At 32.5% G+C, this 21770-nt stretch overlaps 2 protein-coding genes across 4 annotated transcripts; both read left to right on the top strand.

Annotated features, from left to right (window-relative positions):
• The first annotated feature begins 3676 nt into the window (after positions 1-3676).
• Positions 3677-6062, top strand: LOC131020341 (UDP-glucose 6-dehydrogenase 4-like). 3 transcript variants are annotated; one of them, XM_057949091.1, is made up of 2 exons: positions 3677-3878; positions 4449-6062. In XM_057949091.1, the coding sequence occupies exon 2, from the start codon at positions 4461-4463 to the stop codon at positions 5904-5906; it is 1446 nt and encodes a 481-aa protein (XP_057805074.1). In that variant the 5' UTR covers positions 3677-3878; positions 4449-4460; the 3' UTR covers positions 5907-6062. The 3 variants fall into 3 exon arrangements, with proteins under 3 accessions (XP_057805074.1, XP_057805075.1, XP_057805073.1); XM_057949092.1 differs by having other exon boundaries at positions 4443-6062; XM_057949090.1 differs by having other exon boundaries at positions 4437-6062.
• A 2201-nt stretch (positions 6063-8263) lies between these two features.
• Positions 8264-12917, top strand: LOC131020340 (plant intracellular Ras-group-related LRR protein 7). Its single transcript, XM_057949088.1, has 10 exons — positions 8264-8599; positions 9019-9088; positions 9362-9408; positions 9608-9716; positions 9860-9945; positions 10071-10161; positions 10940-11025; positions 12273-12359; positions 12445-12583; positions 12706-12917. Exons 1-9 carry the CDS (start codon positions 8501-8503, stop codon positions 12553-12555), a joined length of 786 nt encoding a protein of 261 aa, XP_057805071.1. The 5' UTR covers positions 8264-8500; the 3' UTR covers positions 12556-12583; positions 12706-12917.
• Positions 12918-21770: the final 8853 nt, after the last annotated feature.

The raw sequence follows: 21770 nt of genomic DNA, 5'->3' as shown, positions 1-21770 counted from the left end.
CCTCTTGTTCCTTTTGCTTCAGTTCTACTTTGACTCGCCCCGCCACTTTTATTTGAGCTAGATATCTTCTTTGATTTCTTGGAATTCTCTTTGTATATCTGGTCTAAGCGGTGCAGGTAGAAAGGGGATTTGAGGTGAAACGAACGAGGAGTTGAGTGGCCGTTTGAGACACGGATAGCACGGTTGAGCTGCCTGGTGATCGCTTGGAGTTCGTAGGAGTCGAGCAGGTTGCTGCCGTTGTGCTTTGGGCTGAGTTTCCAGAGTCGTGGATGGTTTGGTGAGTCTAATCCCATCTGAACCAGTCTAGTGTGCAAATATTTTGCGCTGCTTCTTCTGCTTTCCTATTTCTAGTGTTCTTGTTTTCTTTTTAATATGATTGGGACATGCTTTGTAGATATCGTGTTATTATTTTTTTTAATTCTCGTTGGTGTATTTAACTAGGATCACATTGTTTCTAACGAGTTTCATTAGGGTAGATGAATATAGTTAAGAATATCTATATACAAACGTAGAATTGCGGCTTTTTTCATTAGCTGAAGATTAATTATCTATTTGGTGAGTGAGCGAGCTAGATTATATTTCTCTTGTTACATCTAAAACTTCAATATTCTATTTTCAATTCCTTGCATGAAAGATACTACACGTTTAGAGAGCGTGGTGGCTGGGCTGAAAATTGATTGGGACCATGAATTGATCAAGATATATAGCTTTTAATTCAATGACTGCTTATTTGTAATCTATCCTTTCAACAATAAATAATTATCATATGGAGTAATTAATTCATTGTATTGTAGTAGTGTTTATTAATTGTAAAGCTATGTATTAAGCTTATGTTATTATCCACATTTGCTTTTCTTTTTGTTCCAAGTTTGTCTTTTTACTGGTATATTCTTTTTTATATTTAACTGACTTTTGTACGCTACTTATTTTACGGTCTAGAGCAATTACACGTGTCCCTATTGTTTCCATGCACAAAATACTGAAACATAATTCGTCAGGGGTTTTCATGATTGAAAATTTTATATCACCAGAGGCAGTACTTGAACTAAAAAAAGAGAGAAGAAATATCACATTATTAATGCATTGTATTGTACCCAAACTTCTCAACAAATCTTTTTAGAAATGAAAATTGATGGTGACTCCACGGTTTTAATATTTGTGGAGTCGAAATATAAAACGCATTCCCATCTATTTAATTCCCGCTCACTTTGGGTAGATTGAGAGACAAAAGGTCGGTCAAAAACCGGTTTTATCAATACCCAAAATTGCTCTGCCGTTATTTCGTAACACAATTGAGTGGGTCTCCATAAATCATAATACAAATTCTCTTGTGCACACATTTGCATATCGCAAACTATTCATATAATTTAATACAAATTTCGTAAACATCCTATTAACTTATGTGAGTGAATGAGTAACTCGCACTGTGCATATATCCGCCACCAGCTAATAAATGGTAGACCTGCAATAACAAAAAAATAAAATAAAATAATAGGCATGTCCAGTGACGTAGCCAGACTTTTTAGCTAGGGGGGGCCAAATACTCTCTTCGTCCCAACTAATTTAATCAATATTCATTTTCGGACCATGCCAGCTAAATTTATTTCAATTTTCTAATATGGAATAAATATAAGCAAAAAACATCTAATCACTTATTCATTTTATTACCAAATACACTAATTTTGATGGAAAACAAAGAAAAAATACATTTTCATCCATTTTCCACCATTTTCACATGTTTATTATGATGGAAAATTTTCTCTGGCCAGTGTGAAATATTTTATCGGGCATCCCCTTTTCACTCATTTTCTCTCCAATATTAGATAATATTATTCTAAGATATGGATGTGAAAATATTTTTCAACATTTTATCATCTTTTCATCTCTAGCAAAATATATGATAAAAAAAGGAGAAAAATATTTTCTCACCTTTTCTTATCTATCATTTTTCAATAAACTTTTTTTCAACCAAAGTAAACACACCCTTACAACACTAGTTTTACAATCGTTCAATAGCTTATCTCCTACACGTAGAGAAAAATTGGGATTATTACTAAAATAAGAATATTTATGTATTTATTTAATATTAAATATAAAATTACTAAAATACCCCTAGTGTTTTTTGAAATTTCCAGGGGGGCCCAGTGCCCCCACTACCCCCCCTCTGGCTACGTCAATGGGCATGTCGCTCAATCAGAATTTTATCTTGTTAGTTTCTAAATGGTTTGAAAACTCAAATTTGTGCGTGCCTATTACATCAAAGAAAAAAGAAGTTCTTTTTTAAAAAAAGGACCTCATATTTGTGCGTGTATATTACATAAAACTCACATAGTGACAGTGAGTATAAATCACGCTGTTTTTTGCTGATTTGAGGCCATTATTTTAGGCACGAACACATTTTCTGTCAGCATTTTTTACCTTCAAATCAAGTTCTCATAAGAATATATATCCACGTAGAAAAAATATTTAATAATACATACATTTTATATGTATGTATAAGAATATATAGATATATATTTTTGCCTTCATCAGATAAGTTGTTTTTAACAAGAATATACATACATACATATAAAATGTACATTTTTTTGGGGGTCGTAATAATTATTGTTAGTTTTTTTTTTTTTTGAATTAGTAATAATTATTGTTAGTTGTTTGCCTTTGTGCTCACTCAACTGTCTGTCCGAACCAACCAATCACGTTTTGTTTCTGAATTCTCAAGCTTCCGGGGCTTTAAACAATACTCTAAATCGTGCTTTGCAAATAAACATAAACATATACTGTTATATTTTAATTAATTATTTTTCGGTGCCACGCTATTTTCACATGAAAATGCAACGACTTTCCCAATGATTACTTCTTCAATTCTCTCATTTGTTTAAATGAAAACAATGAGTACTGTAAGATTATATTTATAAGCGTGACACACTATAATGAGGATAGTAATTATTTTATGCAACTTCCCTAAAAAGATAGATAAAAAATTAATATTATATACATACTATTAGTTTCTCCTATTTACCACATAAATATATATAATCCTGATATGGACGTCTAAAAAATCAATCCCCATTTGAGCTTATGAGATTACAAGGGTATATAGACTTATTGATACAAGATGGCATACATTTCACATTTTATAAGTTAGATATCCAAAATATTTCAATTGCTTCATGCCGATTTAGTATCAGTTAAGATTAATTTGCTGTGACATTTCCCATTTTTTGCCTTAGCTGTGATAAAATTATCAGTACACAATTAACATACAATGATAAGATATATATACTTGCCTATTTCTTTCGACACAGTTATTTAGAAGTATAAGATTGCAATGTAAAAATGTATGATCCATATTTAATGTAATAGAAAATGATTGTCAAATTAAGAAAGAAAAAAAAGAAACATGCATGTCAAATTAAATAGGATAATCTAAAAAAAAAAAAAATGCCAAATTAGACGACATAAAGAGTTTGCAAGATCCATCGACTATAAGGTCACTAGCCATTAGTTTAATCCTATGAATCATTTTTTTTATAGAGAAAGTATCCGATGAATCTTTTTGAGTGTTGACAACTTGACATATGCAATAGGTGTTTAAGACCATTAATGCGTAATAAAGACATTTTAAGTAAAACATAGGTAAGAAAAGCTGTTTAAAATTGCCTTATTTGTTACTGAAAGGCACAGCCCTGTAAACGTGTTGAACGTTTGATATGCGTTTTTATTCCCACAAATTGCAAGAAATCTTGCTTTTGTCACTTTGCTTAGTTTGTGGGTGTTGTTTTCAGATCTCGGGCTACTCCCCATGCCATCACTATATATACATATTTCTTTTCACAAACTTATAGCCCCACCCATCTCTTCTTCCTTTCTCAGTTCAGGTGAGTTCTCTGCTCTAAATCCCTTAATCTTTTTTTTTTTTGAAAAATAATTATGGGTTTAGTTTATCCTTTTCTGGCAAGATTATGAAGCACTTTAGTTTATGTGTTTCTTGTTCTTGTATATTCCACCACTAATTGATTAATTGTTCTTGCGAATTTTCTGTTTTAACATTTCCTGCATTTCTTGATTGAGTTAACTTCAACTATTTTCTGAATTAAGTATGGATAGATATGAGAAAATTTCAGCAAAATGGAGAGGGTGTTGCATATCAAAGTTTTCTCTGAATCTATCAACAATTTAGATAATTTGCTTTAGGTTAAACATTACTTGGACTCGAGATATTCTATTTTGCAAATTAGAATTATTAAATTTTTTACATATCATATGGGAAAAATATGAGTTTTCAGTGGTTTAATAAAAAAAGAAGAAAATAGATTGTTTTGATTGAAGAAAGAATTTTATGTAAAACGAATGTGTTTTAATTAATGATGTATATTATAGAGTTAGAATTATAGATATCCATGAAAATGTGAGGAATATATATGTTGGAGTTCCAGTTCCAGTTGCAGTATAAATTAAAGATGGTGAAGATCTGTTGCATCGGTGCGGGGTACGTGGGCGGGCCGACGATGGCGGTGATCGCGGTGAAGTGCCCTTCCATCGAGGTAGCCGTGGTGGACATCTCCGTCAGCCGCATCCAAGCTTGGAACAGCAAGCAGCTGCCCATTTACGAGCCCGGCCTCGACGACGTCGTGAAGCAATGCCGAGGCAAGAACCTCTTCTTCAGCACCGACGTCGAGCGCCACGTCGCCGAGGCCGACATCGTCTTCGTCTCCGTCAACACCCCCACCAAGACCCGCGGCCTCGGCGCCGGCAAGGCCGCCGACCTCACCTACTGGGAGAGCGCCGCGCGCATGATCGCCGACGTCTCCAAATCCGACAAGATCGTCGTCGAGAAGTCCACCGTCCCCGTCAAAACCGCCGAGGCCATCGAGCGGATCCTCACCCACAACAGCAAGGGGATCAACTACCAGATCCTCTCCAACCCGGAGTTCCTGGCGGAGGGCACCGCCGTCCAGGATCTCTTCAACCCGGACCGCGTCCTCATCGGAGGCCGCGAGACCCCCGAGGGCCGCAAGGCCGTGGACGCCTTGAAGTCGGTGTACGCGCACTGGGTTCCTGAGGAGAAGATCCTCTGCACCAACCTGTGGTCGGCCGAGCTGTCCAAGCTGGCGGCCAACGCCTTCCTGGCGCAGAGGATCTCCTCGGTCAACGCCATGTCGGCCCTGTGTGAGGCCACAGGAGCCGACGTGGCGCAGGTGGCCCACGCCGTGGGGACGGACTCGAGGATTGGGCCCAAGTTCCTGAAGGCGAGCGTGGGGTTCGGCGGGTCGTGCTTCCAGAAGGACATACTCAACCTGGTGTACATTTGCGAGTGCAATGGGTTGGGCGAGGTTGGTGGCTACTGGAGGCAAGTTATCAAGGTGAACGACTACCAGAAGAGCCGGTTCGTGAACCGGGTGGTGTCGTCCATGTTCAACACGGTGGCGGGGAAGAAGGTGGCGATCCTAGGGTTCGCGTTCAAGAAGGACACGGGGGACACGAGGGAGACGGCGGCGATAGACGTGTGCAAGGGGCTGATCGGGGACAAGGCGCGGCTCAGCATCTACGACCCGCAGGTGAGCGAGGAGCAGATCCAGAAGGACCTGGCGATGAACAAGTTCGAGTGGGACCACCCGGCGCACCTGCAGCCGGCGGCGGGGGCGGGGGGCGGGAAGCAGGTGAGCGTGGTGGGGGACGTGTACGAGGCGGCGGAGGGGGCGCACGCGCTGTGCGTGCTGACGGAGTGGGAGGAGTTCAAGGGGGTGGACTACGGGAGGATATACGGGAGCATGCAGAAGCCGGCGTTCGTGTTTGATGGGAGGAATGTGGTGGATGTGGAGAAGCTCAGGGAGATTGGATTCATTGTGTATTCCATTGGGAAGCCGCTCGATCCATGGCTCAAGGATATGCCTGCTGTCGCTTAATTCATTCTTTCACCTTATTGCAAGTTTTGGTTAAGCTATGATATCATGTTATGTTTTTCATTTGCTTTTTTTTTTTTGTTTAATTTCTAAAATGTTGCATTTGCCAGCTTCATTAATAACAGAATAAGAATAATAATACCTTTGTTTTTTTTTTTTTTTTTTGCTACTGGGTTCTTACTTTATGAATTATTGTGGTTAACATTCCTCGTATAGCTTGTTAACTGATAAAAATACTTCGATTAAGTGATAGTGAATTCCATAACCACTTGATGATTAGAGCGTCAGCATTGATTGAGTCACTTGCTTCAGGTTCACTTATTAGTATCATGTTGTATTGAGTTGACTCATCATGTTGACTTACATAAATTAGTTTTAATTTTTTTGTTTTTTAATTAACTTCATTTAAACGACACAAATGTAAATAAGACAATTACTTAAATTTAAATGATAGTATGAATTTAAAATTACATAAATTTAAAACATGAAAATAAGGGGTTTTTTTAAAAAAAATAAAAAATTACTACTTAATTTTGCAAGTTACCATTTTTTATTTTAAATTTTTTATTTTTTATATTTGATACGTGCATTGCATGCGCCTTACTTTTCAGACGGACGAGCGTGGCTCATCTCATCACACCCCACCATGTGCTGCCCCGTCTGCATCAATCAGCTCATCGTCAAGGGTAGCTCGAGCCAGACAACGAGCCCAATCGAGATGTTCTTACAATATGCTACTCTCTGCTAAATTCCATTATAACTAAAATAGTTTAGCCAGACAACGAGCCCAATCGAGATGTTCTTACAATATGCTACTCTATGCTAAATTCCATTATAACTAAAATAGTTTAAAGTTTATATTAACATTAATGAATATGGGTAATGGCGTCAAAATATATGAACTTTCATATATTTTAAACTTTGTACATTTATTTAGAATTTTTTTCAAATATATCATTTTTTTTTCTTTTTAATTTTGCACAAGAGTGTAAATGAACATTTTCGATGAATAAATGTTGATGCTTGTGGTTGTGGTAGTGGATGCTTAGACTAAATGTAATTTGTTGCACTGTGATTCAGTCGATGTATTGTACTTGTGCTTAATAAGAGCTATCAATTCATTCTCTTCACGTAATTTACTTTGTTTAAAGATGAAACCTGAATCACAGTGCAAGTTAATTTTCTGCAGTGACGTCATCAGATATAACAACAACATTACGGTTATAGAATAAGTAACATATAAAGAGACTTGAGAATTAAAAGAAATTGTCCCCAAGTGGATACCAAGCGGTGCAATCTCACTGTGTGTGAACAATGAGGTCTCGGGTTCAAACCTCACTGCTCCCCCTCCCCAACTCCCCCAAATAAAAAAAAAGGGAATTAAAAGAAATTATAATAGGTCAATATCCCAAAATACAACTAATTCTTAATCAAGGCTTATTCTAAAAATTAGTTGAGATCTTCCTACTTTCTTCTAAAATATCATACTAATAACTTTTTCACAAATAATTTCAACTAATTTGTATTAAATACTCCCTCTGTTCTATTATAAATGACTCAAAACTTTTCGGCACAAAAATTAAGGAGAAGATGTAAATGTGTTAAAATTGGTAGGGCTCACACTTTTTTAAGGGTTAATTTTTTCTATTTGTGGAAATAAGCAACTTATAGTGGGACAACCTAAAATGAAATACATGTTATTTTTAGTGGGATGGAGAGAGTATATAATTTCAACTAATTCTTTTTTCTTTAAATTCAATTTTCAACTAATTCTTTTTTTATTATAAAATTTTCAACTAATTCTTAATCAAGGCTTATTCTAAAAATTAGTTGAGATCTTCCTACTTTCTTCTAAATAATCATAGTATACTTTTTCATAGAAAACTTCTTAGACATTAGTATATAATTTGTTGAATGATCTCAAATCTTTTATTTGTTGCTTTACGCATACAATTAACCAAACACTTTCAAAATCATATACTTTCTCCGTATCCAGAACTTTCTATTTTTTATTTTTGAGACGTTCATAAAAAAATTTACTATTACTTATTTTCGAACTATACCCACCATTTATAATATACATTTATTTTTATTTTTTACTTTTTCACACCTTCTAATACTAATTACTACAACACATTTTCGCATCTATAAATACACTTAACAATCTTTTCTCCATTCTTAATACACTCAAGAACCTTTTTTTTTTAATTATAATTACTATATTTACTAACATGAGAGTCATATACTTAAAATTATAAATGCAAAATTTAGCCAAGCGTTATACGATCATAATAGAAGACAAAAAAATAAAGAGAATAAAAATTGAAGTTTATTTAAAAATAGTTCATAGTAAAAAATTTAAAATTTTAAAAGATGGGACAAAAAAAGCAATATAAATTGGGAATTGGAGCATTACGACAAAAAGAAGGCCAGAATCGTACGCGGTTTCTTGTTCAAAGTCTACCCCATTTTCCCTCTCCTCTCATCATCGATCATCTCACACACATACATCTCCAAGAAAAAAACAATACCAGTTCTCTGGCAATCTGTTTGTGTTTTGATCGGTGAAGGGGGAGAAAAATTCAGCTCAGTTTTGAATGGGGTGCTGCACTAGCAAGAGCGCCGATTCTAAAGCCAGCCGCACCGCTCGCTGGCGCTCCACCGGAATTGTTGCCTTGCGCGACTCCAAATTGAAGGCATAGTCATCTCTCTTTCAGCTACTGATCGATTATGTTGAATAATTTCGTTAGGAAGTAGAGTTATTGGTCTAAAAATGAATTTTGTTGTTGGAATTGTTGTTGTTAGAAAAATTGCGGTTTGCTTAGACTGAAGTGTGTAGGTGGAATTTCTGTTGCTGTTTGTTAGAAAAATGTTTTTTTTTATGTAGCTGGATTGCGAGCAGTAAATAGCGTTTGTGTGTGTTGCTTTTGCGACAATAAATTGGTCTGGCGTCGTTATGTTTTTCGGATATACGTGGCAGGGATTCGGAATAATGTTCACTTGAATTTAGAGAGTTTTGTTTGTGCTGCTTGAAGCCTTTATTGATATGCGACAAATGTATGGATATTTCTGTTTATGCTGATTAGATTGTTTTTTTTCGGATTGTTTATAATAGACATTTCCAGATGAAGTTCTCGATTTGGAAAGATCAGTCCGCACGCTTGATTTGACGCACAACAAATTAGGTGATTGTTCTCAAATTTTGGAGCTTTTGATCGTGTTTATTTTAGATATGTTTTTCTATTACTTGAGCTTTGATTGATGTGTCTCATTTGGCACCAAATGGATCAAAAAATCATCTGAAATTTAGCTAGAACTTGTATGTACACTTTACAGTCACTAGGTCCATCACACTTGCCATTAAGAATTGCCAATGCAGCCACTCAATATGGACTAGGAAGTAATTCACTCATTAATGTTGATTCTATTCACTAATATCCTTTCATGTGCTGTGGCAGTTGATGTACCAATGGAGATAAACAAATTGATAAACTTGCAGCGGCTGGTGAGAATTTTTCTCTTTGAAGTTCATTTTTTTATTTTTAGAATGTGGTTGCTGTTACTTCAAAGAGCTTCATATGGTGCACATGGTTGATGGTTTACATAAAGAGGGTTTGGAAGTTACTCCAATAATTTAGTTTGATGATTATATGAATGTCTTAATTTTGGTTACATGGGTCTGATTGAGCAATCTTTTGTTGCAGATTTTAACTGACAATGTTATTGAACGTCTACCAATGAACTTGGGAAAGCTTCAGTCTCTAAAAGTTATGGCACTGGATGGAAATCGGATCACCACATTGCCTGATGAATGTAAGCCTCTTCATCTAGAGATGAGAGAACTGGAGTTTAATAAAGTCCATTAACTGGGTCTTCCCTCATTGTCCAACTGAAAAGGATTTTGTACATTAGATTTCGCTTGACTTTTTTTTATGACATTATGATTTAATGTTCAGTTGGTCAATTGGTGAAACTGGAGAAGCTATCAATATCTGGAAATTTGTTACTTAACTTGCCTGAAACTATTGGGAGCTTGCGGAATGTGAGTATCTTAATGTTTTCGTAGAGGCATAAGGAATGCACATAAGTTATTTTCATGTGTCCATCATATGTTGTGTATTTGATAAATTAATTTAAGCAATTTTTGCAAACTTTTTGACTTTGCAGTTGATGCTGTTAAATGTGTCAAACAATAAGATAAAGTTTCTTCCTGAATCCATTGGTAGTTGCTTCTCCCTGGAGGAAATTCAAGCTAATGGTACTTCATCTCTATCTAGCTCTTCGTCTCAGTCTTGTAATGTTATTTCCTTTTTATCTATCACTCTTAATTGCATAATTACCCAGTTGTACTCTTTCTTTGTATTTTGTTGGTATTATTTTGCTCACTGAATATAAACTAGCTTTCCTAGTGAAATTTATTTTACAGAATTGATGCAGCAAGTATAGGTAAGTCGTGTGGACACGGTTACTTTTAAATTTTTTATGATGAATGGCCTGTAATAAAAGTTCAACCATTAAACCATTATTTTGATTCCACAATTCGTCCTACCCCATCCCATGGGTTGGACAAGATAACTCAAGCAGTTCTTCCAGATATACCAAGTTTATATCTTACAGTCCTTTCAAAAAAAAGTTTATATCTTACAATACCACTCTTTTCTCAACATTGAAATGGTGAGAGAACTTTTTTAAAGATCTTTAGGGCAATGAAATCCCAATAAAAACTAACATAAATATAAGATAAAAATATGTTTCTAACCATTCAATTACTATTTGAAGTAACATAATAATTAATAGTATAAAGTATTGCTACGATCAATCAAATCATACATTATCAGACTCATCCCATTCCAAAAAATAGACAAGCTTTGACTTACAATCAACCAGTATAGGTTCTAACTCTCACATTGATCTTTGTCATATTGAAAGTGGCAGAATATGCAAATATATTTTCTGTACTTGGTACTTTTTGGTGATCGAATCATCCCTTGTTTTTGGCCTTCTCTTTTTTGACACTATTGTAATATTGGTTGCAGAAAATTCTATTGAAGAGCTTCCATCTTCAGTGTGCAGTCTTGTTCATCTAAAGTCACTCTGTTTGGATAACAACAAAGTGAAGCAGGTTTAACTCTGATATGGACTTCATATTCATATAATGTTGTGGCTATTCTATGAAGTTGATCTGTTAATGTTTAACTTAATTGGTTGTTTGCATGCCGTTTGTGGACATATTGTATTGCGTGTTAGAATGCTATTTGCAGTTAACTTGTGATTTTGCATTGGCATCTTCTATAAATCCACATGGCGATGCCTTGACAGCTGGTAGCTTATACATAATCAAAGATGAAGTGAAGTCCTAATTAAAGTTTATGATTCATATGAATTCTATTGTTATAATGCTCTAGAAAAGTGTCGATTCCATGAAAGTATGAGTTGTAGGGAGAGAATTCATTAGAGATCAAATTTCTGGAAGCGAATAACAATTGAAGACTGGGAAATTGTACTAGGAAATCTTAATTTTTCGCTTTCCTGGATCATACCAGCTCCTTTTGCAACTCTTAGTCTTTTCTATCAAGTCTATTGTAAAGTATTTGTTCATGTTGTAAATATTTCTTTGACCTTCAGGTGTTGGGTTTCCCCTTTGCTGGTATCATATGTTTTTAAGAAGTTGAAATAGGTACTCTATCGCACTTTTTAGGAATAATAGTGATGGCTCAGAAAGTCCTAATGAAATGGAGATGAACTGTACTGGTTACTGTTGAAAAATATGGTGTTCAGTTTTGAGTTTATGAAGTCTAGCTAAGAAAATGAAACTTAAACTGATTGATTTAGTTGGATATGTTTCCTGATTGGATTGATTATATCTTCTTCTGCTTTTAATTTGTATTAATTGCTCTGTAGTTCTTATTATATTTTTTTGATAATGTACTTATTTAATTATGATTGTAACTTGGTGGATCTTGCCATTTCCTTTAAGGATATTCTTCAGTAGATAAAAAGAGAAGCATCAATGCATCTAGTCTCGAGTGGAATGCTTTCTTTTTGCTTGATTTGTCATGCTTTCTGTTACGAAGATTCTTGCGACACTTTCCATCCCTCACCTGTTTGTCTGACTCTCACCTGCATAGCTCACAGAGCCTATCTTCCACAGTTCGATTGTGAAGAAGAGTCTGGGTGTTGTTGACATCCCTTTAATGTATGATGACTAGTTTTGAAATAAAATTTATGCATTTGTCTCATATAATTGCATTTTGTTTCTGCCATAATAACGGTATTATTGCATTGTGGTTTGAATGTTGTTTGGTCTCATCCACTTTGGTTTTTTTCAGTCAGAACCGAACTGATGAAAATAGTGTCTGTCGCATGCAGATACCGCCAAACTTGCTGAAAGATTGCAAAAGCCTGCAGAATATATCCCTCCATGGCAACCCCATTTCTATGGATGATTTTCAACAGGTGTGATGATGATAGTAATGATATTGATATCGATATCGATATCACCTGTTCTAAAATCCTTATAAACATTCTTTACCGCGTGCAGATGGAAGGTTTTGAAGATTTTGAAGGCAGGAGGAAAAGGAAGTTCGACAAACTGATAGATTCGAATGTGATGATAAACTCCAAAGGCCTTGATGAGGGTGTCGATCTATGAGATGCTTGCTAGTAAAGCTGCAAATATTGTTAGGCTTCTATACTCTTCCAGTTACCTGGATTTTTTGCTGTACCGTTATTTATGTCATAATGGGCTTCCTTTTTACCTATGTTTCAAGATATATAGTTATTTGATTGGGTTTATTTGCAGTTGTTGAAGTTGGTGAAGACAACGAAATTGGAGTTGAGAGGAGGATGATAACGTTAAAAGTGGCGTAGAATTTCTGTATAGTTTCCTTGTAATAAGGGCTTGAAATTTCTATGGTTGCTTCCAAATGTAAATGGCTTTTTTGTATGGTGTGGTATTCGCAGGACCTGAATTTGTAACATTATATAAATGCATCAAATAAATTGTTGTATATATAATATATAAGGGGTAGATGAGTCATATTGCATATTTTCCCTTTTCCTTTTCTTTTTTCATTATATTTTCCGGACAACTAACGCATTTAGTTTGGGTGATATGTAATGATTAATAAAATACTCTCTTTGTCCTAGTTAAATTTATCAACTTCTATTTGTTACAAAATTTAAGAAATTAGTGTATTAAATGTGTTTGATAATAAAGTAATTAGATACTAGTGTGTAACCTGTCGAAATTCGACGAGAATTATTTGATGTTATAATTTATAAATAAAAAAGTCCACCTCTTTTTCATAATATGTGTATAAATAATGAATATTATTCAATAAAATAAGTGTTAACATGACATAGGTCTACGTTATATATCGAACTAAAATGAAAAAATAAATTATGGTATATATAAACGATTTATGAACTTAAGTAACAAATATAAATATTAGTTTAAAATTATTTAAGGCAATTATTTTAGGCTGTTAGTAAAAATAAGCCAATATTTTGCGGACTTGCAAAAATAGGCTAATCAGACTATTTTGGACCAAATTTTGACCAAAAAATATGGCCTATAAATGCCGAATTGGGCCAAAATGGCCCAAGTACACCAAAAATTGAAATAATTGACATATTTTTACAAATCCAAAAAATATTAGCATATTTTTACAATCCCCCGAAGATAGTGGACTTAAAATAGATTTGAATGTTATAGATATAAAAGAATATTTATCTTTATAATCTAAAATAAGTAAGGTTATTATAGCTTGTAAGATATCAAATTTGGAAGAATACACACTTCTACAATGATAATAACAATAACTAGATAAATTATACTCCCTCCGTCCACCAATCAACTACCCATTTGCCTCTAAAATTTTGTCCACCAATTAACTACCTACTCTGCTTTTTGGACATATATACCCTCCCTTACTTTTTAAATTATTACACTTAACAATTGGACCCACCACACTCTACCATTACTTGTCTACTTAATCCAATTTTTGATGTTAATTAAATGGAGTAGGATATTTTAAATTTCCAGTTTATTTATTTTCTGAAAATTTTATTTCCAATTTTTTTATTTTCGGAATTTTCAGTATATTTATTTTATAAAAAAATATTTTCCAGTTTTTAGTTTATTTATTTATTTTCTGAAAATTTTAATTCCAATTTATTTATTTTCTGAATTTTCAGTTTATTTATTTTCGAATTTTCAGCTTATTTGTTTTCTGAATTTTCAGTTTATTCATTTATTTATTTATTTATTTCCAGTTTATTTCTTTTTCAATTTTCAGTTTATTTATTTTCTGAAAATTTTAATTCCAGTTTGTTTATTCATTTATTTATTTCCAGTTTATTTATTTTTTATTTATTTTCGAATTTTCAGTTTATTAATTTATTTATTTCCAGTTTATTTATTTTCGAATTTTAAGTTTATTTATTTATTTTCAGTTTATTTATTTTCTGAATTTTCAGTTTATTTATTTATTTTCTGAATTTTCAGTTTATTTATTTATTTAATTCCATTTTATTTATTTTCTGAATTTTCAGTTTATTTATTTATTTATTTTCGAATTTTCAGTTTATTTATTTATTTCAAGTTTATTTATTTTCTAAATGTTCAGTTTTTTTATTTATTTTCGAACTTTAAGTTTATTTATTTTCTAAAAAAAATAATTTTCCAGATTTTAATTAATTAATTAATTAATTTATTTATTTTCGAATTTTCAGTTTATTTATTTTCTAAAAAAAATAATTTTCCAGATTTTAATTTATTTATTTATTTTCGAATTTTCAGTTTATTTATTTATTTAATTCCAGTTTATTTATTTTCTGAATTTTCAGTTTATTTATTTATTTGTTTTTGAATTTTCAGTTTATTTTATTTATTTATTTCCAGTTTATTTATTTTTTGAATTTTCAGTTTATTTATTTATTTTCGAACTGTAAGTTTATTTATTTTCTAAAAAAATTATTTTCCAATTTTTAATTTATTTATTTATTTATTTTCGAATTTTCAGTTTATTTATTTATTTATTTCCAGTTTATTTATTTTCTGAATTTTCAGTTTATTTATTTTCCAGTTTTCAGTTTATTTAATTAAAGAGTAAAAAAAGAAAGAAAGAAATAGCTTATAAAAAAAAAAACACTTTAATAAGTCAAGGCATTAAAACAATGTCAAATAGCTAATGAAAGATTAGTAAAAGTAATCAAAATATATTAACACTACCCTTTTAGTCTTTTACACCACTTTTACACCACCTTTTTCAACTTTCTTAGTTTTCGTGCCGACCATCAAATGGGTAGTTGATTGGTGGACGGAGGGAGTATTAGTATTATCTATATACACAAAATTTTCTGTTAACTTGATCATAGTAGACAGACGGCCAACCATCGTCTATTCTCAAATAGATGACAGACAACCGTCCGTCGTCTATTAACGCCCCTAAATAGACTACAGCTTCATTTATGACAGACGATTTTTTAATAGATGACAATTTTCGCCTATCATTTATTAGCGATTTTCTTGTAGTGCTAGCTCACGTGGTTAAAACCGAGTCATTAAAATATCTCTCTTACAATTTACAATAAATCATTATTTCAAGTTCGACGACATTTGCTTGGTTTTTGAGTTGATTATAATTTAGTTTGTACTAATTTGATTAATTTATTTTAATATATTTACAGTTTTGTAATATAATATATATCTTATATTAAAAAAATAGTTGCCAATTAATAATGCAACTTTTCATGATCATGCTCACCATTGCAAAGATGCTTTCTCTGCATACTTAGTCAACAACTAACGATAAATCTCTTAAGATATTTTAAAGAGAAAACTATGAAAATAATTACCTTCCTTTAATTTCAACTTCGTTAAATTGTGGATCACCACTACTCCATGAATTCAACCTAGTTTTGTGTTTCAAAATGAGAATAAATTCTTCACAAAAATTTGTGTGATGGGGTAGATCTGTCAAATAGGACAAATATTCGAATTCAGTCTCATATGTGAGTCTGTGACAGTATTATATTTATAATTTTGTTTGAGGTGGTCTTAGATACAATCGGGGGTTGCACCTCACTTAGATTTTGGCCCATACCCTGGTTTAAACATGTATCTTGATTTGAACCTTATAAATAACACTATTTTGGGTGCGGATCAACCCGATTGTACCCAAGTTTTTGTGACATTGTTTTGAATTTATAGTATTTGGATCCAAATTATGACACATTTAATCTTTCTTGATCCATCAACTGTCTTCCATAAAATTATGGAATTCCCTATAAATTATAAGTCTAAAATGCATGAGTTGGGCTCAAACAAGCCATTTCAAAACGATATTGGAAACTTTTAAATTATGATGCTATTTTAATAAATGAAATATTCAAATGAGACACGAATTCAATTTCTTTTTAGGAAAGTGTTTAAAATCAGAATTAAAACTTGCACCAATGAGACGACACATATATATGCACGCAAGCAATATTAGAGTTAGTTTAGTGAAAATAGTGAGCAAATTATGATTATAACAAACAAAAGTCAGAAATGATAGTGCTGAGGGTGCTCTCCAAAAGCCATGATACACTAAACAGAAGCCAAGCAAGAAATATGGGTCCCACCACCAAATAGTTTTGCAAACTAATTAATTGCTTGTTTTTTTTTCTTAATGGAAATTTTAGTAGTATATTTTATTTTAACATTTGACCCTTTTGAGTGTTCCTTAGCATATAATGCTGAGTAGTTGCTCTCTAACACATGCACCATTACCACCAATAAAGGAACCCATTAACTTTAATTTGCTATCACAATGAATGTGTGTGTGTTATGTGCACATATATGTTTATTGAGTTTTTATTTAGTCTGTGAGATTGTGTGTGTGTGTGTTAGTTCATGCATCAACATAGATTTGTACTTCATGAACATAAGAGGAAAAAAAAATATCCCACTATATATCCCTTTACGTATATAGTGATACATTGCATCATATCAGCATCATTAATTTTATATAATTTACTATTATCATAAAAATATTATTCTAACCAACACATACTCAACAAAATTAAAAATGAACAAGTTGATGTGTCTTTATAAACACATTTGTTTTATTTTGTATACATATTCAATGTCATCATCATACTACAAGACGCGGTCTATATTGGTGAAGCAGCAAATAAGACAATGTATCCACATAATTAAACCACTACTTCTTTATAATTAATAGTGTGGGATATGTAGATGGTTGTTCAATTGGCAAAACGTTTCTCCTTTAATTATAGTATGTCGGGATTTGAGTCACTTAGAAAGGATTGGTGTGTGCGAGTACAATCATTTTATATTTTGTTTTAGTAATATTTAAAAAAAAATAGCGGTATGTACTACTGTGCTAGTATGAAAAGAGCAGTGTTTGAAGCTTGTTTGTGATTGTCACAGTTTAGTTCATTAATTAATGTAACGCCTTTTTCTTTGCCGCAAAAGATAGCATGCTTGGAATTTTTATGCAATTAAAAGTTGCGGGCCAATTAAAAAGTACATAAAATGATAAAGGTAATTAATTGGGCTTTTACACATTTACGTTAGTTCACGATAGAAAATACACACAACTTATTCAGAAATTTAAAAAAAATCAAGAGAGAAAAGAGGGTTTACTGATAGATATCTCGAAACGTTAATGATACCTAGCTCAAATGGCAAAGTTGAGACACCCAAATATTCTCACTTGTGAGAAGTTTTGAGTTCAATCTCACCTAAATGCAGGTAATTTTCCAATTTTTGTATGGATAGTGTGCGAGTTGCTTATAGTTTTGGGTTCAATCCCACCTAAATGCGGATAATTTTTCCACTTTTGTGTGGATAGTGTGCAAGTTGCTTATTTAAAATAGGGAAGAGTTTGATCAACGAAGCTAACAAGAAAAGCAAGCATCTTAGTAAATCATATACTATATGTCTCTTGTTTAATTACATTTTTGCAGCTAAGCATGAAAATAAGGTTAAGTCAAATGGTTTATTGCGAGGGGTTTTATTCATAAGGTTTTAATGAAGCTATAGGTAGTCCTCGTTGTCTAGGTCCTTTAGATTCCCCCTTCATCTAATGAGTTATTTACCTAGGTTATGTCCTACTACGTACCTTGTATTTGTTTAATTTATTAATTTTTACTCACAATAAAGAAGCTCAAGTCAAATAGTTTATCGTGTATGAAAATCTCAACTATTATTTACTCATAAGGCAATTTTTACTTTATGTACAAATGTTGAGATGCAACAATCACCATTGATTATAATTAACTTCATTGATGTACTCACATGGTATATACATATCATCACGTGTGCCCTTATATAAGTTTCTAGAATAATACTCCCTCCGTCCCTGAAATGGCTTCCTCTTTGGGGACGGCACGGGTTTTAATAAAAAGTTGTAAAGTGTATTGATAGTGGAAAAAAAAGTGATATAATTATTATTGGAAGGTGTGAAAAGTGTTATAATTAGTATTGAGAGTGGTGAAAAGTGAAAAGTAAGAATAAATAAAGTATTATTAGTGGTGGGGTAGGTTTCCAAAAATGGAAAGAAAGAAAGATGAAGTTATTTGGGGGACGTCCCAAAATGGAAAAAGAGGAAGTTATTTTAGGGACGGAGGGAGTATTTTTTTGATATATTTATGCATATATACGCACACCCAGTGGCGGATCCAGGGGGGCTAGGGGGGGCTTCAGCCCCCTCCCAATTTTTTAGTTTTAGTTTTTTTTTTTTTTTTTTTTTAAATTATAGATATATATATATTTATTATTTTGTTTTATATCTATATATATGTGTATATAAATAAAAAAATACAAGAAAAAATATAGTAATACATTATTTATAGTATCCAACTATCCATATTAATTGCTCAACACATTGAGTTGTTACATTTATATTATTTTTATCATTTTTTCTTTCTTAGTTAATTTTTAATGTTAAATTTGAGTCAATTCTAAAGGTAAAAGTAAAATTACTAATTACTAACAATGAAAATTAGTTTATTTATTTAGAAGATGAAACAATTTTTTTAAAAAAAAAATGAATAAAAGTACGTTTTTATATGCTTTCAATCTACTTGATGTTGAATTAATTGAATTACGAACAATTATCTTATTATATTAAGTGATTGTTGAAAAAATGTATGAAAATGAAGTGTACGGAATGCTCAAAAAAATTTGCTTCGGGGGCGGGAGCCCCCGAACCCCCCTGTAAATATTTTCAAGCATCATAGTCCAATAGATTCAGCCCCCCTAACATTGAATCCTGGATCCGCCCCTGCGCACACCTTCAATTTCCCGAACAAAATTATAGTAACAAATTTAAATGAAAAACAAGAAATTAATCTCACATGATCAAGAACCGTTTATAGCTTAAATAGTTGCTTCGATCCGGTTCCACAAACATTGCTCTATCAATATATAGTCTCTCTTTAGTGCTTACTGCACAATTATTTGAGGGGCAATTTAGGAAAATCACATAGGATCAACTTGAATTTTTTGGATGCGTTATAGTGAAATGTTAGGTCCAAACTTGAAGGTAGATGCCAATAAATGTCTGTTTATAGGTCAATAATATTGAGATGGTGCTATTAGTCATTGCTTGAAAAGACAGATTTGCCCCTATGTGGTATTGTTTCCCTTTTCCTCACTTTATCACAAGACATTTTGATTGTGATGTAGATTACCTAATGTTGTGGTCCTCAAAGTTGGGTGAAAGGTGAAACTGAATTTCGTGATCCACTCTTTAAAAAAACAAAAAAACACTAATTGTTGTCACACTATATGCTACTACAGTTTGTAGCTCACACTCCTCTAAAATGATGTCTAGATATATTTAATTCGTTTGAACCCGAAATTAACAAATAAATGTCACATTTGTTAAAATCATCTCGAAAGTGTGTCATTATATAACCTATCTCTCTATATAAACGTGTTTACACATTTTGGTTAGAAAATATTGGGCCATTTCATATATAAATCCTAAAATGGACTACTCATCTACTTCCTTCTTGAACACCACACACACACATATTTGTACTTCATTTCAAAAGTATACATACTTTATCAGAAAATATAAAGAAAAACAAAAATCAAACTAAAGCACCTATTCTGAAAATTAGATGTTTAATTAATTGCTTTAAAAACCAAGATTCCATAAACCAATCACAAGAAATCAATTGTTGGAAAATTAGATATAATGCATGAACACTCACCACACACAATGTGCATGCACGTGCTTCTTGTTCTTGCTCAAAAGAAATCAACCAAAAATGTTTGGGAAATAATAAATTATTTAGGGATGTTTCCTAGTAATCACACTCAATAATTCCATCTTAATTCAATATACAAAACAGGAGCAAAAGATTGGCAGCATCTAGACAAAGTACAGCTAAATCTTGGAATAAAATGTTGGGTAAAGATGAGGATATCATAAAGGAGAAAAATATAGTTAATCAAATACTCCTACATTTTAATTAAGCGATTTTTGCAATGAGATAATAGTAGCAGTTAGTTTATAGCCGGCCGTAAAGGGCCGGCACTAATGCAGCAACGGCGGAGCAATTCATTCAGCTAATGCTAATCACATCACTGCCAAAATTCCAACTAATATTTTTATTTACTTTTATAATTGTTTCTAAACTTGAAACTGATCCCACCAAGTAAAAATTTCGATATCGATATGACATCACCTTGTCGCATGCTTTTTTAGAAGTTCGAGCTGTTTGACCCATTTATATATGCATAAATATTTATTTTTGGAAAAAAGGAGATTTAATGACACGAAGGGTTCATCTTGTCATTTTAAATTGCATCTCTCGATAGTCCGGCTTTGTGAAGTATTGACTTCTATATTATATTCTTTAATTTATTTTAGAATATGTATTTATTTTTGTTTCATTTCATTGTTCCAATAAGAATGAAAATGGGAACTTGTATTATTAATTTCTTCAGAAAAACATATAATATAAAAAATCATCAAAATATTTTATCAAAAGGTCAATTAATTGCTCAAAAATCACGAATCTGGATGGGCTTTGTAATATCAAAGTATTGAAACTAACTCATATTCGCTTAAATCGGAACAAGCTTAAATCGTACTAGTCCAAGTTGTCCAACGATCAATCAAGTTGAAAATTACATAAAATGGGCAATTTAATTAGATATGAACACTCACTCTCTATGTGGCTCAATTTTTCATTATTACATAAAACAGTTGCAAGCATTACTCTTGATCACCAAAATAAACCAAAGTGGGTGAAGTTGCATAAATCAACACACACATACACACATACGATGGAAAGAAATGTGTAACACAGAGTTAAGTATAACGCATGGTCCAAACTTTAGTGTCTTTATGAAAAATGATCCTTTTTTTTTTAATTAATCTCAAACTTTGCATAAATTTTTTATTTTGGCATGCAACCAACAATCTCGCGTGGAGTGTTGTATTATTCCACCTATTTAATTGACCAAAAATGTTGATATTATATATTTCACGAGAATCCCACGAGCTGATTCAACTTTCGATGTCGAATTCTCAGTCGCATATAGGTTATAACTTTTTTTTTTTGCAAAGCTAAATATTTTAAAAAATAAACAAAAGTTGAAGTCATTAAGAAAAACTTTAGATAATAAACTATACTTAATCCTGATATATGTATATATGCATATGATATTAGAGTTATTCTTTAAATCCAAAGTAAAATGATTTCACAAATAAAATTAGATGAGTGAAGTGGCAAGCTTTGTTGACAACTAAAAATGGAGCCCACCCTACATTGTGCAAAACTACAACAAAGCACATATAGAAAAAGTCCAACAGAATAACTTCCAAAGACAAACAC

The sequence above is a fragment of the Salvia miltiorrhiza genome, chromosome 4 (assembly GCF_028751815.1).
Source record: "Salvia miltiorrhiza cultivar Shanhuang (shh) chromosome 4, IMPLAD_Smil_shh, whole genome shotgun sequence".
Lineage (NCBI taxonomy): Eukaryota > Viridiplantae > Streptophyta > Magnoliopsida > Lamiales > Lamiaceae > Salvia > Salvia miltiorrhiza.
This window is presented reverse-complemented; position numbering and strand designations above follow the sequence as displayed.

Excerpts from the sequence above, each read along its gene's own strand:
- LOC131020341 (XM_057949091.1), top strand. The coding sequence starts at position 4,461 with ATGGTGAAGATCTGTTGCATCGGTGCGGGGTACGTGGGCGGGCCGACG.
- LOC131020340 (XM_057949088.1), top strand. The coding sequence starts at position 8,501 with ATGGGGTGCTGCACTAGCAAGAGCGCCGATTCTAAAGCCAGCCGCACC. Across the intron at positions 9,089-9,361 it reads TTTGACGCACAACAAATTAG|TTGATGTACCAATGGAGATA; the intron begins GTGATTGTTCTC and ends GTGCTGTGGCAG. Across the intron at positions 9,946-10,070 it reads CTATTGGGAGCTTGCGGAAT|TTGATGCTGTTAAATGTGTC; the intron begins GTGAGTATCTTA and ends TTGACTTTGCAG.